Source organism: Pseudorasbora parva, chromosome 15 (genome assembly GCF_024679245.1).
Source record: "Pseudorasbora parva isolate DD20220531a chromosome 15, ASM2467924v1, whole genome shotgun sequence".
NCBI lineage: Eukaryota > Metazoa > Chordata > Actinopteri > Cypriniformes > Gobionidae > Pseudorasbora > Pseudorasbora parva.
In genome coordinates, this window is record NC_090186.1 from 4,986,893 (window position 1) to 5,004,320 (window position 17,428).

Sequence of the window (17,428 nt, forward strand, 5' to 3'; positions counted from 1 at the left end):
ATCTATTGTTTTGATTTCAGCAAATCAGTTCAAGCGACCACTGACAACATGACTAATATGCATGAACCCAGCAAATCGTCAATCCTTAGTGTGTTGTATATTGTTATTAGTAGTAGAATTAGTTGTATTATTAATATCTTTTAATAATAATTACTATTATCCATTTTCTTTACAGAAACACTGAATGACCAACAATATCTTAAGCACCACCACCAGTCATAAGTTCGGTTAAAATGACAAATATGCATTCATTCATGGTTACCAAGTTATAGTTATAATTACTAAAGTCCTATCATTAAATAGTGCTTGATTATCATAACATCATAATATAATGCTTGATTGACTGATGTTACGAGTGTACGTTCAGTTATTTAAAAAGCTGTGCCAGTCCACAAAGATAAGCTGATTTGGTGGAATCATCTATATATATGTGCAGGTGCCGTGATGAAGAGATAATCAGTATTAGGCCTGATCGGTGTGAATATATATAAATACATAAATACATACATACATATCAAATAGTATATCAGCCCAATGCCGATTCAATTGCCAAGGTGTGCGTAGAGGGTTGTAGTTAAATCAAAAGACAAAAATAACTACTAGGAAACACATGACATTTCAAAATGACCAGCATGTGCTAAACAACAAATAATCTTATACAATCCTTTTTTTTATCGGACAATACAGATTTTCTGCCATTATAAATCAGCCGTCACCATTACTCTGCATGATATTATTCCTGCTCACCTCCAGAAGCTGTCTCTTTCCGGAGGCCTTCATGTGGATGGTGGCCATGCGCTCTCCCAGTACAGTGAGGGTTGACTGCAGGGCCAGCTGGTCTCCGGCATCTGCCTCCAAACTGTCCTCGTCCAACTGCAGTTCCTGAGCGAAGCAAGCCTGCAGAGCACTGATCTCATCCTGGAGCATTAGGATCTCATCCATCAGAGCCTGAAGAAAAACCACCAGTCAGGAAATTGCTTCTATATTAAAGGCTACATGCCAATTGAAATGAAGCTACTTCTAATTAAGAGATTAGTTTTAGACATAGGAGAAGTTGGTAATCTAGAGGGTAACTCCAGCTTGAGTTTTTATGTGATCTAGCTTTACTGCGGTCATCTTGCTTCATCTGATCCGCTGTCCCTCTCACCTGGTGGGCGGCCATCTGGCTCTCAGGACTCTTGCTTGGCTCTAAGCCCTCATTTAGTGCGGTCTCAATGGACTCCATCTTTGTGGAGACAGATTGCAGGGTCTCCTGATAGTGCTGCTGCCTCTCCAGAGCTTCATATAGGCTCTTCTGCTTCTCACTGATCTGTAAAAAATAAAATATATATGCTAACCAACGTATGAAGAAGTGATTTGGATTTTGTGATGTAAGATGCATCTATGGATATTTACCACATTCTTCAAAGTCTCCCATGAGCGCTGTAGGTCGTCCAGGTTAGCTGAGGCTGCAGAATCCATGGAGGGGTCATACAGCTCCTGTAATGGAGCTCTACTTAAAGGAGCTCGTCCCGAACCCTACAAAAGACATGAAATTACGCCAATGAGTGTGTCTGAAAGTTTGTGTATGAATGCACAAATAAAATAACTGTGCTGGTTCTCTTAAAGTGGTCATGAACTGAGAAATCAAATTTTCCTCAATTTTTGACATATGAGAGGTCATCATACTTTAAGAATATCCTGTGAGTTTCAGAACTGAAAACTTCCTTGTTAATCCAAAAACAGCTTTTATTGTAACCAAGCCCAGAGAACGACTTGTTGTGGAATTAGCCTGTAATAGATGGAGAAAGATCAACGCCCACTTCATCATCATCACTTTAGCCCTGCCCACTTCAACATCATCACTCTAGCCCCACCCACTTAATTATATCACTTTAGCCCTGCCCACTACATCATCATCACTTTAGCCCCGCCCACTGGAGTGTTAGTGAGATGACGAGGAGAGAAGAGCGATACAGGATGGACTACAAATAACATTCCCTTCCAAAGGATCCTAATGCTAGGAATGTGCTTATTTATTTTCATCAATGTGAACGTCTCAGTGGAGCATTATTTATTTGTGTTCGCAACATTTCACTGCGGATTCTTTGGGAAATCAGTCCCAGTTTCAGCTCAAGCTTTGCAAACAGACTTTTACGATACAGACTCGACAGTAACGCCACAACATGTCAGTAACCGTGTTAATAATGTCTGATCTGAGACCAGTGATTTCTGAGATGTAATGATTCATGTACAGTCAGATGTTCTTTGTCTGTGTCAGTAAATCAAACCAACGACTAAACGCTCAAATTTACTTTGTTTCTCTTAGTAGAATGAAAATAATCTGTTATTTAAACTGTGATTAAATTATATATAGAAAGAGATCAAAGACGCTCCCTTTACAATCGCTGGAGCTGTCAATCAAAGTTTATGAGTTTATCAGTGACTGAGTTCTGGGCTCGTGACAAAACTCCCGTAATAATCAACGAATCTCATTTCCATTGTGTTTGCACTGTTAGTTATGAGGAAAGCATTCGTTAGTGAGCAGAAATCGAGTTGTAATGACGAGATCACAGCATTCATGAGCTCAACATGTCTGTGATCGGCCACAATGATCATCACTGCAACCTTTTACTATCTGAATATAATGCCACAGATCTGAATATAATGCCATAGATCTGAATATAATGCTATAGATCTGAATATAATGCCATAGATCTGAATATAATGCCATAGATCTGAATATAATGCCACAGATCTGAATATAATGCCATAGATCTGAATATAATGCTATAGATCTGAATATAATGCCATAGATCTGAATATAATGCCATAGATCTGAATATAATGCCATAGAGCTGAATATAATGCCATAGATCTGAATATAATGTCATAGATTTGAATATAAAGCCATAGATCTGAATATAATGACATAGATCTGAATATAATGCCATAGATCTGAATATAATGCTATAGATCTGAATATAATGCCATAGATCTGAATATAATGCCATAGATCTGAATATAATGTCATAGAGCTGAATATAAAGCCATAGATCTGAATATAATGCCATAGATCTGAATATAATGTCATAGATCTGAATATAAAGCCATAGATCTGAATATAATGCCATAGATCTGAATATAATGTCATAGATCTGAATATAAAGCCATAGATCTGAATATAATGCCATAGATCTGAATATAATGCCATAGATTTGAATATAATGCCATAGATCTAAATATAATGCCATAGAACTGAATATAATGTCATTGATCTGAATATAATGCCATAGATTTGAATATAATGCCATAGATCTGAATATAATGCCATAGATCTGAATATAATGCCATAGATCTGAATATAATGCCATAGATCTGAATATAATGCCATAGAGCTGAATATAATGCCATAGAACTGAATATAATGCCATAGATCTGAATATAATGTCATAGATCTGAATATAAAGCCATAGATCTGAATATAATGACATAGATCTGAATATAATGCCATAGATCTGAATATAATGCTATAGATCTGAATATAATGCCATAGATCTGAATATAATGCCATAGATCTGAATATAATGTCATAGATCTGAATATAAAGCCATAGATCTGAATATAATGCCATAGATCTGAATATAATGCCATAGATCTGAATATAATGTCATAGATCTGAATATAAAGCCATAGATCTGAATATAATGCCATAGATCTGAATATAATGTCATAGATCTGAATATAAAGCCATAGATCTGAATATAATGCCATAGATCTGAATATAATGCTATAATCAACACATTTCACAGTTAGTTAACCTTGAAAGCTCTAATAGTAAAAACTTGCTAAAAGTTTTTGAGATTGTTCCACATGTAATACTAGCTACTTTATATGCAAAGACGTCAGCAAATCACATCAGTGGGCGTTTACACTGAAGTCTCACAGCAATTTTTGATGTAAAAATAATACTAACATTATAAGTGCACCCCAGGACACATTATAAAACAATAAAACAATGCAATTCATGACCCCTTTATAATACAACAAAACATTAGTGATACTAAGGTGTGCTTCTGTCTGCATTTTCTAGATGTTGCACATGTAACCTAGCAACAATATTATGCCAAGTTTTTTCACACACTGAAGTGGTTAACTGTGTGTTTGCCAGATGCTTAAACACACAATGAATCTGTGCTAACCTAAACATCTTTGTCACTCCCTGAGGCCATGTTCAAATGTGTGTCAACTACTGTTCATTACATAGCTGAACAGTCAGAATGAAATCAGATATAAAGTAGTTTTCTCTTGCATCTCAAGAACGGCATCTCAAGAATAGAGAGTCCCACTGTAACAAAGTTCAAGTTCAGGGAACCAGCGAATGTTAAACATAACTTTAATGACAAAATAAAACATAAACAACAAAACGAAAGTAAAGCGGCAGCCCCTCATGAACAACTGCCATATATAATAATAATAATAATAATAATAATAATAAATTTTATTTATAATGCACTTTATATTAAACAAAATCTCAAAGTGCTACAGAATTTAAAAACAAAAACAAAACAATCAACAACAATAAATAAATAAAACCGAAAAATAAAATAAAATAAATTAAACAAGTAGCAAGTCAATTAAAAGTCAATTAAAAGCTCTGCTGAAAAGGTGGGTTTTAAGACCACGCTTAAAAGTATCTATAGTCTGTGGAGTCCGCAGGTGGTCAGGGAGAGCATTCCACAGACTGGGGGCTGAAGAGCAGAATGCCCGATCCCCCATAGTACGGAGATTGGCTGTGGGAGTTTTGAGGCGATACAGCGAAACAGAGCGGAGGTTACGAGTGGCTGTTTGTGTGGTGAGGAGTTCCTTGAGATAGGAGGGAGCATCACCATGGATGCACTGGTGGGTAAGGAGAGAGATCTTGTACTCGATCCTGAATGACACAGGAAGCCAGTGGAGTGATTTTAGAATGGGGGTGATGTGGTCGTATTTGCGCACCCTCATGAGAATCCTAGCAGCGCTGTTCTGAATACACTGCAGCCTCTGGAGATTTTTGCTAGGGATGCCAATAAGGAGCGCATTGCAGTAGTCCAGCCTGGAGGAGATAAAGGCATGGACAAGCTTCTCCGCATCAGCCAGCGATAGAATGGGACGAAGTTTGGCAATGTTTCTGAGGTGGAAGAAGGAGGTCTTACACAGGTGTTTGATGTGCGCTTCAAAAGTAAGCTGTGATTCCATTCTGACCCCCAGATTCGTGACTGAAGTGGAAAGAGGAATGACCTGATCAGAGAAAGCAATGCTGGTGATAACGGACTTCTGGACCTGAAGTGGAGTGCCGACTAGGATATATAAACATAAGGCACCAACACAAAATCCAGGCACAATGACACTACCTTTTCCCCCATGTATAATACTGTGAAACGGCTTGCTTTAAAATAATCTATTGTATAAAGCGGTATATAAATAAACATGACGTGACTCCTGGAGTGTCGAATTGCAGAGCTTGTGCAAACATCCACATCTCTATGATAAGATGCTTTCTTTACAGTTTTCTCATCGCTGTCATTCTTGTTGTGGGATTATTTTATTGAAAGGAAAGCAGCCCATATTCACAAATTCATCTAAAGCAGCGGTTTCACACTGTACATTCCTAAACCATGGGTTAACATAATTATTTGCATATTTGCAGTGTCAGTGTTTATGTTTAAATAAACCGACAATACAAGTGATCATGTAAGACAATACAAGTGATCATGTAAACACGTTAACCCATTTTTCTTTATCAGAGTAAGGTCATAAACGCCTTAGCATAAACTGATAGTCACAGCTATATTTTTCAGGGTTAAAAAGCGGTGTTTAGAATGACGTTAACCCAGGTTTAAGCACAGTGTGAAAAGCCAGATTCATATTTAAATCAAGAACAGAACAGTGGCTAGAGTAAGAAATCAATTGGTTAAGTTTAAACCGAGTTAAAGTGGGTTAGTGGCTGATCAGGGATAAGTTGATTAAATGTGATAAGGTTGGCAGGTGTTAGTGAGGTGTGGGTTAGAGCCATGGGATACCTGAGAGGTGTCAGCGTTAGGCCCAGGTGAGGGTGATCTGCAGGCGGGGGGAGAGGAGACCTCGCTGTTGGTGCCCTCCTCACCAGACTCCTCTGTGACCGGGGAGAGGAGAGTATGACAACGGCCTGCCGTCATCTGACAATTAAAGAGCCAAAGAGATACAGGAAGAAACGGAAGAAAGTGAAACAGGAGTATAGCATGAAAGAAAGAAAAAAAAACCCAGAGGAAGAATATTACAGAGTTGGAAAAAGTCCACTATCGTTCAAAACTTTGGGGTCGGCAAGATTTTTTAAAACTTATTTTTTTAAAGGGATTGTTCAACAAAAAATTACAATTCTGTCATAAATTCCTCGTCCTCATGTCGTTCCATAACATTAAGGTTGAAATACTGGAGTCACATGGACTATTTTAACAATGTCTTTACTACCTTTCTGGGCATTGAAAGTGTTAATTATAAACTGCTGTCTATAGCCCCGTTTCCACCGAAATTACCCAGAACAATTTGTCCCAGCAACTCTTTTTCCCTCAGACCTGCTGCTGTCTGCGTTTCCATCGTGGTCTAAAGTACCGCAGAGATTAGTCCGGTGGCGTAGGCCTGCGCGTGAGTCTTTCAGGTTCCCACTGGATTTCGTCATCCGCTAATAAACTTAATAAACCCTGAACCTCATCGTCGGCCGTATTTTTAAACTCCATTGTTGATTTGAATAGCAAACGACTCTTACTCAACCAATCAGCATGTTCAGTGGCCAAGTCCCATCCCTGAAATTTCCCGAACTTTGAAAAAGTACTACCTTGCAAGCAGGGACATTATAAGGGGGAAATCTTTACCCAGAACTTTATTTAGACCCTGGTTCCTGCGGTCGAAACACACAAAATATCACCCCAAAGTCCCTAGTTCCTAGGTAAAGTTCCCACGGTGGGAACGCGGCTTATGGAGGGATCAGAGAGCTCTCATGTTTCATCAAAAATATCTTGATTTGTGTTCTTTTGGAATGACATGAGGGTGAGAAATCAATGACAGAATTTTCTTTTTTAGGTGAACTAAGTCATGCTCAATAAGGCTGCATTTATGTGATCAAATATAGAGTAAAAACAGTGATATTATGAAATATTATTGCAATTTAATATGTAGTGTATTCCTGTGATGGCAAAGCTGAATTTTCAGTGTCACATGATCCTTCAGAAATCATTCTAATATGCTGATTTGACGCTAAATAAACATTTCGGGACCACTTTAGTATGGGAACACATTTCACTATTAACTATGACTTTTGCCTCAATAAACTCAATAACCTAACCTAACCTTATTAATAGTTAGTAAGGTAGTTTTTGTAGCATTTCAATTTAGGTATTGGGTAGGATTAAGGGATGTAGAATAAGGTCAAGCAGAATAATCCATTAATATGTGCTTTATAAGTACTAATAAACAGCCAATATCCTAGTAATAAGCATGCTTATACGCAACTAGTTAATAGTTAATAACTGAACCTTAAAATGAAGTGTTACCAACATTTCTTTTTATTACCAATGATGAAACCTGTTGTGCTGCTCAATACTATTGTCAAGGATTTTCCGATGAATATAAAGCTCAAAAGAAGAGCATTTATTTGAAACAGAAATCTTAAATTCCTTGACCCCAAACTTCTGCAGTAATGCTTTCCCCCTCTGAATCTGACAGGAAGTAATGATTCAAGCAGAAAAGCTGAATAAGAAGACCCCGCAAAGCGGCACCAGAGAATTACAGACAGACCACATTTGTTAAGAGTAGCCATGACTAAGCCCTTCACAGACCTCTCGTCATGATGAAGGAATGAACCGGGTCAGGAAATGGGGCAGAGGATATGCACAGACTCACTGTAAAAAAATACAACAAGATTGCATCCGATAATGAATTGTGCTTGCCTGCACGAACTGAAGTAATCTGAACCGCTGGAGCACTCCAACATTAGACTAAATTTAGATCTTGCTACAATGACTGCTGAAGTACCGCAAAAGCTACACTCCTTTCTCTGTAAGTCTATAAGGGCTGAGCAACACAGTTGGAGCTCGAGCTGAAATACTGATGCAACGAAATGTCTTAATAATGTTGACAAAGTCAAGGCCAACTAACACCCTCATCCTGTTTCCTGTCTCAGTCACAAACAGCAGGGACACACAATGCAAAGGCACATACAACCCTGTGGGAGAAACAAGAGACCCATGGGATGCTTGTCTGACTGACAGAAAAAAAGAGCACCCAGTGCACCCCGCCCAGCCCTAACATGTGTACAAGAGTAAATCACTCACCATGACAACAGAGGGGTGTGTTGGTGGGTGTTTGGGCATCTCTTCCTCCTCATCCTCCAGCTCCTCTAATCCGTCGGAGAGGCCATCAACCTCGCTGACCGTCAACAGCATGGTCGCATGCTTTGCTTTCACAGTCAACATCTTACACTTGGAGTTCAGGGCAGAGATCTGCTCCTGGTAGCCTTTTATCTTCAGGGCCAGTTCCTGTCACAATGACACATTACATTATTATTCCACTGAGGTCCATGCAGCAGGGTTAAGACCAAATAAACGTGTCCCGGATTAAGTCCCATAGATGAGGAGTGGAAAGGGAGTTAATGCAGAGAGCGGCACCGGCTGAGCTGAGAAATTCCCCCTCTCTGTCTCTTTGCAGTAGAAAAAACAGCACAGGCGAGCAATCGCTCCGTCAGAGGCATTTTGAGCTCGCGGCCAATCAGAGAGAGGTAGGACACGGCCGACAAGCCAAGCCTTCGGGCAACGGAGAACGTGATTGGCACAGAGCTCGACCAACTGGAGGGAGTGGGAGGGGAGTTAAGCGAGGAAGAAAACACCCTCCCCCTAACCGGCCAACTCACGCTCATACACACACAAAGACCACGGAAACAGGAAATGAGCTCAGTTACAGGGTTTTCTTCCTTCTCTTCACTTCCTCGCATTCCACCAATCCCGAAGCTGTTTTCCTGACAGACAAAAGAACCGGGCGCGAGCGAGAGACTTATAGGGGAGGAAGGGGGCTCACATTGCAGAGCAGAGCCCCCCTCCAGTCATTCTGTCTCTCTAACTGTCATTCTTTCACAAACACACACACACACACACACACACACAGACAGGCCAGTCTCTGATAATGAGGTCATGTGGGAGAGAGCTACAGCTGCAGCACTCGCCTCTGCAGAGGAAAATAACCCTGGGTCATAAAGGCACAGCTGCCGGCCCGACTAAACTGAGCTGTGCTAGTAAAACACGGGGACGTGAGACTCAGGACAGGCTTAGCTTTATTTTTATTTGGTATGTTTAAACAGCTCTTGCCTGTAGGGCCACACAGAAATCACAGAATTGGGATTTTTAGAATAAAAAAAAGATGACTGTAATTTTAAATGTGATGGCAATTTGTAGGGCTGCATGATTTTTTCCCAAAATTTTGATATTTTATATATATATATATATATATATATATATATATATATATATATATATGATTAAAAATAACAACAGAAATAAAAATAAGTATTATTATTATAATTATTATTATTATTATCATCATCATATTATTATTATTATTATTATTATAGGCAACAGCATTCTGGGGACCTATAGAGGACAAGTTGTTTGGAGAATGGATATACTGTATAACAATAATTATTATTATTTAAAATAAAAAATGAGTACCGTATTGTTCCGAATATAAGATGACCCTAATTATAAGATGACTAAAGAAAATGCTTTTATTTAAAAATGTTCACACTGCATATTTTTCATATACAATTTTTTTTATTGATAGTATGGTAAATACTGGTCAAATGTACAAACACTTTTTGGCATATCATAAAATCCTGATGCCCATCTGAATGATATAATAACTATCCATCTCATGGTGCTGACCAGGTAGCCTACCTACATTTAATTAACAGTAGAAGTGAAATCTTATTAGTTTTGAAATCTGGGTACAGTCTTACATTTAAAAATCTCGTACGGGGGAAGTTTGGTCCCGTCAGCGAGGCACGCAAACATGACAGTCACGCGGCTCTTAGACGGTACGCTTATCTATGACCGTTAGTGTTTTTTTAAGCATCTTTTTGTGCTCGTGATCTTCTAACATTACACTCTAACACACTGTAGTTCTTGGCACATTCGTTTTGACGCGTATTTATAGACACATATTTTAGGGGGGGAATTATTGACATGTTAAACTCAGACCATCAATATAAGACAGAAGTCTTAGATCTCATATTATTTTTCAGAAGTACTATTAGAAAAATATAATTCTCTTATTTTTGGAATAATACAGTGTTCAAGAAATTTTACAGTACAACTGTAAAATTACAATACTAATATTTTTATTTATGGCTTAACTTCTTCATTTTCAAAAGCTTTTGTGTTGGCAGAAAATCACGCAATAACTCAAAGCAGATGCAGAGATGAGATTGTGTGGAGCAGCGTGTGAACCGAGCCGCTTAACAATCGCAACCAAGCCGTATCGTGTAGCCGTACTTGCCTTCATGCGTGTGAATGTGTTTGTGTGTGCAAATGTAAAGAAACAGGGCAAAAGGGCGTGAGAGAAAGAAAGCATTTGATGTCACTCAGGACAAAACAGACTGAGGTCAAAGATCGCAGAACTACCTTTACACCCATTGAGAACATGTTAGGAATTTATGGCCTGACTCATTCCAGTCCAATGTGGGTCAACTAACAAAGCAATGACTAATAGCTAAGACAACATCATCCCTGCAATGAATTGTGAGTTTGACTGACTGATGTACAAAGCAGGAATGATCATTAAATATTCCAGTGTTTTAAAAGCATCTGTAATTGTGAAAATATGCAAATATGAAAGTAGGATGTCCTTCCTTCCTCACCTCATGATGTTGTATCTGTGTCTGAAGCTCCTGTATGTTTCCTGTGGCAACAGGGCGGTCCTGAATAACACGGTGCGCCTCTTCAATAAGTCTCTGTAGGTTCTTGACTTCCTGTTCATATTGCTCATACTGCACCATGGCCTCCTGGGGGAATGTGAAGAGAGATGCTAAATGAGCCGTTAAAAACACAAGTGTCGAATCCCAAGACTGTGCTATATGAAACCATGCAGATACAATGAAGTCACTACATTTTACACTTCTAAAGATTTAATCTTTTCCCCTGAAGGCCATTTTTAATGTTAGTCAAAACAAGCACAATTTAGGACAAATAGTTAATGCTACTGTACTTTTAAGACATGTGCAGCGGGATGAAAAAGACCATTAGTGCCCACTAGTGGAACCATATGTTACCTGTAATATAAAGATGCAAATCCAAGGCACTCTTCTTCAAATTATTAGAAAGCCTTTATTTAACTGGCTATTTCATAGTAGAAATTAAAAGACAAGGGGGGTGAAGAAGGCTGTTTTTGGGCTGCACGTGGGTTGTTTTTCACCCCCCTTGTCTTTTAAATTTTCTACCATGAAATAGCCAGTTAAATAAAGGCTTTCTAATAATTTGAAGAAGAGTGCCTTGGATTTGCATCTTTGTTCAACATTAATTTCAATCCCCGATCCCAAAGAGCACCTTCAAACATTTCATTGAACTCCCTGAGCACCCTGGACTTTTTTCCTTTTCAAGATTACCTGTAATATATTGCACTGCTGAATGGTATTGTGTTGGAGATGGCTGCTCTCTTGCTGCAGACTCTGTGCAGTAACACACAGCGGTAACGCTGCCATCACGTCCTCTGGCAGCCGGAGGGCGCTCTGACACATCTGTATAGTCTGAACCTGCTGCTTGAGTCCCTCCATCTCTGACAACAGGAGCTGAGCATCAAATATTCCACATTAGTTTGATGGAACCAGAGATAAAATCTGCATATGTGATTTTAGTGTCAGTACACAGAAATAAAAGTTGTTGTTTTTGTATTACTAATCAGTGTTTCTAATATGTGTTCCAGGAAAAATATGTAAAAAAAAAATTAAAACAAGATACATTTATATGAGAAGCAAAACTTGTTACTTGTTTTCCAAAAATATATCTTGAAGTAAGGAATTTTTTCCTACATTGTTGTCAACCTTTTTCATTCTTGTTTTAAAGGTGCACTATGTAGTATTTTTGCAGTAAAATATCCAAAAACCACAAGGCCAGTGTTATATATTTTGTTCATTTGAGTTCTTACTATATCCCAAATGTTTCCAACTATTTCCAAATTTTGAGAAAATTGCTATTTTAACCAATGAACCGGGAGGTCTGAGGGAGTCGCCTGTTAATGGCGTCATATCTGCGTTACACTCGGTCTCCGGTTTTATTCTGCAGAAGCGATTTACTCTTAGCAGTGTGAACAAGAGTCACTGTAGCCGCAGAGTGAACGCACAGGGTAACGTCATAACATCATTTTAAACACACTCAAATGTATCTGATATGATAAACAGAGCTGCGTTACCTCATATTCATGAGCCGATAAATAAGTGGAAATGATGCTGGCCACTGTGGCATAATAAAAGTCCCGCTGCTCAAGATGCGTATGTTGTTCATCTTATCAACAATCGCTTCTGCGGCCTTGCTCAACTCCTCAACACTCAGTCCTGCTCTGCTTCATACTGCAGTAACGTTAATAACCGCATCAATGAACGTGATTTCTGCCCGAGTCTTATCACGATTCTTTCCCACCGGCTGTGAGGTGAAGACCACATGTCCCAAGATTCTCCGCGCAAACTTGGCATCATCAAACTACGCCTTTATTTTGAATAGGTGACCTCAAGCGGACGGAAAAGTTACATGCACCTAAGTGCACCTTTAAGCATAAACCATAAAGTATTTTTTTGCCAATATTATCGGAGGGCACTGTACATTAGATAAATCAGGAACAAAACAAAAAAAGCGGTGTTAGCAGAAGTTAGTAAGAGTGATGGGTGTACCTGTCTCTGAGCCAGCTGTTCTCTAAGGCTGAGGCGAGCCAGATCAGGCGAGGCCAGAGTCTCCTGCACTCTCTCTACGGACTGATGGAGGCTCTTCACATCACTCTCCAGTCTCCCCAGGTCCTACACAGAGAAAGACAAACATGAGGATTATAACGTTCAACCCATTGACAATTTGGCTTTACAGAGACAAATATCTGTACTACATTTTTTAAAGTAGATAGATAGATAGATAGATAGATAGATAGATAGATAGATAGATAGATAGATAGACGGACGGACGGACGGACGGACGGACGGACGGACGGACGGACGGACGGACGGACGGACAGACAGACAGACAGACAGACAGACAGACAGATAGATAGACAGATTCAAAGCACTTTCTCAGGTTGCCTCTGGGTAGACACAATAAAGTAAATCCCACTATTAGCATTTTAACATTGAAAATGACCTGAGAGTAATAACGGGGAAAGGAAACAAAAAAATGGAAAATGGAGGGAAATAAAGAGTGGTGCTATGCTAAACAACGGATTGACATGTTGGCATCTAGCCTTGTGAAAGCACTTGGTTGATTAAAAGAAGCGCTAGCTCCCTCTTTTGGCATTGGAGAAAAATCCATTTCAATCTACCACAGAGCCACTAATTTAATCCAGTCAGATTGCAGGTTCAATCATGTGGGGATCCAGAACCTGAGCGGTTCCTTTAATCTCAACCTTGCTAAATCAGCAAGAGAGTAGAAGCCTTTATATTCAATGATTTACTTCAGAGAATGTCTGCTAAATGACAAGACATGAGCCCACAGAATACAAGCAGCTGAAGTGGGTCGAAAATTGTATAAAGTGAATCAATGTAGCCCTAAAAAAGAATAAAATAAATAGAGCAAGAGCTGAGATCTGGTAGCTATGGTTTTATGCTTGAGCTGCATGAGTGAAAACAGTGATGGCATAAATATAATAACTATTATACAGGGACCTAGACTGTGATCAAATGGTCGCATTTGGCAAACTTTTTTCCAGCTGGTGCAACTAAATTTTGTTAGAGTGACCACTATGTTGTCCAGTTGATAAGAGCTGTCATTTCTGTTGCATATGGGAAACAAATTCAAACGGCAAACAAAACAAAAGTGAAATGAAATGAATCCGTGGCACTCGTGAGCAGCACAGCGCAAACCGTTTATCAGCTCGGAGCAATAACAGACAGCGCAACACGAGCTTAGAACAGTTTTACCCACGAGTCGAATCAGCTGATTTTGATCAGCCAACCATACAATCTTACAACAAAGCACTGGGAGATCCAGTGAGAAAGAGTTTGAATTCTGTACTCTGCACTTTTCGTTTTGTTTCTTAATAACATTGCAGCGAGATCTATAGTGGATTAAAATACAGCGCAGAATTTCTGTTACCATAGATTTCAGATCAGAAGCATTGTGTCATGAATGAAGAAGTTATAGAGGGCTTTTTAATCCACAGAAATAGTCAAATGTTGTTGTTGTTATAATATTTTATTTATATTATTTATTTATCTAAGGGTTTGCACACCTTTTAAGAGTGAAATTCAAGCACTTTTCAAGTGTTTCACACTTTTTCCGGCACTTTTTAAGCTGTAAATATTATCAGATTTTAATGTTAATTTGTAATGCAATGATTCGTAAAAAAAAATTAAAAAAAAATAAAAAATAAAAAGTTTTAAGATAAAAAAAAAAAATGAAATTACCACTATAACCAGTAGATGTGAGTAGAGGAGCACTTTTTGGCTTATTATTAGTCAATTCATCTTAATAATATATGGAGAAAAGTCACAAAGTCTCATGAAAAACAAATACTTTTCTTCAAATTGTGACTGAATTACACAGAAAACAAGTAAAGAGCTCCTTTAATAATCACTGAAGCTGTCGGTCAGTTCAGTGTGATGCAATAGAACAACAATGGGACATTTAAGAGTAGAATTTCAATTTTCCCCATAAACATTTTTTTGTGTGCACATTACTGTTAATATAAGTTCATTTTATCTGCATATAATTTCAAGCTCAGTACTTAACTGTAAAATTTCTAATAAACAAGCATGTAATTATTAGTAACTGCACTTATTAAAGCAAAACAATAGTCATTTTATGATTAAATTAACTTTATGATATATTTTCCCCCAGCAAAAGCAAAACAGGTGCTGGCACCACCATCAATAGAGCACTAATGCCACTGCTCTCAAATGTTATTCTGGAGCCATTATTGTTTAACTAGATATTGCTTTCCTTAGACAACAGTTAATTATATACTTTTTGTCATGTATGCATTATAAACAAATATTTGACTGCAGAATGCTGCCATTGACCAATCAGAATAAAGTAATCCAGACATATTAAGTACAAAAACAAAAAAAACATCTCCTATAAGGCTATATTACTAGAGACACAAAAACAAAGAACGGGGCATATTGTTATGCTCAATTGCTGAAACCTTTACATTTTAAAATGAGGAGTTATAAATCTGCCCTCTAATAAAAAAATGAAGTACAGTCGAATTTCTTTATGGCATGCATTAAGCCAGATAATTTATGACTAATTCATGGGCACACATTTTCTGTACATTACTGATTGTATGGTTTAAGATAAAGCTGTAAAATAATGGGAAGTTAAAGCAGTAAATTAACCAATTTAATGAACAGACAAAAATTAAGTCTACCAAAGAAGATCCAGAATGATGAGGAATTATCTAATTTGCCACTAGATGGCAATGCCTTTCTAAATTTACAGCAAGCTTGAAGTTTGAAGTAGACTAGAAGTTACATTGCAGTTTTTTTTGTTGTTTTTTTAATTACACTAAATAAATTGGGATTTAATAATGGGATTTAAATTGGGATTTAATAATGTATTATAAACAGCAGTGTAAATAGTTGTAAATATACATCAATGACGATTTTCAAAGAGCGCTTACACATAGACACGGAGCGATTGAATGCTGCTGTCTGCCGGTTGACGCCTGCTTGTGCTTTCAAACGCTCCTGCTCCCACTTTCAAAACACTTTCAAACACTTCTGTGTGCTTTCAGGCACATCCGATGAGCGCGTGAGCACAATGACCAGTCAGAGGTGCTTACGATTCCGCTCAACAGTGCTCAAAGCGTCACGTTTTTAACATTTTAGTACCGATTTGGTATCGCGGTCGGTATTTTGACAACACTAATATCATCATTTAATTACTTTATTTACATTTTTGATTTAGGGTTGGGTTAGGTGCAGATGTTAATAAAACACAATCTGAGAAGTAGCCAATTTAATTTATTGTTATTCTTTCATGAGATTTAGCCTCATTTCTGGCCGTTGCTGTACCCCTTCTAGCCGCAACCGAATTACCTTGGCTGCATCCTGTAGTGTCAGGAGTCTTGTTTTGGCTCTCTGCTGCAGCTCTTCAGCATGTCTGCTCAGATCTACCACCTGCTGGTGGAGAGCTTCCGTCTGGACCACCTCATCCAGCAGGCCCACCCGCTCCACCAGACCCTCAAACTCTCCTTGGAGGTCTTGCCACTTTTGTAATAAGGCCTGATAGAGATATATCACAAAATATCATTAGATTCCTGTGCCAACAGCTACTGAAAGTCCTGAGAAATTGTGGTCAGATCTGGATAAAGGGGGCGCCATCACCTGATGGGTTCTGATTTGCTCCTGCATCTGAGAGGCTGGACTCCACATGATGTTGGCTGAGACCACAGTCTCTGCTTTTTCCATCCAGTTGAGAGTTAACGTAAGCATTTCATTAAATTCTTCATAGTTCTTCTCTGCCTAAAAAAGAGAAACGGGCCATTTTGTTGAACAAACTTGATTGAAAAGATGATGTGTGTAATGTCTGTGCCACTAGCATCATCAAACAAGAATCTCCAAAAGGTTCCCCAAAAGCTTACCTTCTGAAGGCAAGTGGTCCTTCCCTCCGCCAGTCTGCTGGTCTGAGCATGAAGCTCGGTCAGTTTACTCAGGCTGGAGCTCAGCTGTTTGGCTAGGAGAGGGTTCTGCTCTCCAAACTCCTGCACTGCCACATCTAACTCAGACAGAGCACGGCCACACTCCTCTAGCTCCTCAAATAGAGTCTGGATTCAAAGAGAAAAAAAGAAAAAAGAAAAAAATTGCAGGTAAAAAAAACTATGTTTAAAGTTGTTAATACGCAATGATAATAAGGGATTTTAGAAATGACATGTCTCCTTGTTGCAGTGTTATTGTTAACCGAAAATAAAAGTATAAAAAAATAAGCTGAAAGATATTAAAATTAAATATAAATATTGGATGAAAAAGTTAAACATTTTAAAACGAATACTGAAAATATATCATTAAATATAGCTGCAAGAAGCAGTTATCGGGGCCAAGCGCAAAGCATTTTCATGGAAATTTGATTATAACTTTTGACCACAAGGTGGCGCTGCCAGGCACTTTTTGAGAACCTTCAGGGCGAGGTGCCAAAGGCAGGAGTTTCGTATTAATACTCCAATGTATTTGTAAAATACAGAATTTTAAGACAAA

The 17,428-nt window shown here is 38.5% G+C and overlaps 1 protein-coding gene across 5 annotated transcripts in view; it reads right to left on the reverse strand.

Annotated features, from left to right (window-relative positions):
- The window catches only part of syne1a (spectrin repeat containing, nuclear envelope 1a), a 202,090-nt gene that overhangs the window by 64,338 nt on the left and 120,324 nt on the right, over positions 1-17,428 (reverse strand). For 4 of the 5 annotated variants that reach the window (XM_067416809.1, XM_067416806.1, XM_067416808.1 and 1 more), the window contains 11 exons: positions 16,819-17,001; positions 16,562-16,699; positions 16,274-16,459; positions 12,923-13,045; positions 11,645-11,827; positions 10,901-11,044; positions 8,328-8,531; positions 6,042-6,176; positions 1,396-1,518; positions 1,148-1,309; positions 748-948 (listed from right to left, as the gene is read on the reverse strand). In XM_067416809.1, coding sequence (XP_067272910.1) covers positions 748-948; positions 1,148-1,309; positions 1,396-1,518; positions 6,042-6,176; positions 8,328-8,531; positions 10,901-11,044; positions 11,645-11,827; positions 12,923-13,045; positions 16,274-16,459; positions 16,562-16,699; positions 16,819-17,001 — 1,782 coding nt within the window. The remainder of the gene's footprint in view (positions 1-747; positions 949-1,147; positions 1,310-1,395; positions 1,519-6,041; positions 6,177-8,327; positions 8,532-10,900; positions 11,045-11,644; positions 11,828-12,922; positions 13,046-16,273; positions 16,460-16,561; positions 16,700-16,818; positions 17,002-17,428) is intronic. The other variant, XM_067416807.1, reaches the window with a different exon arrangement.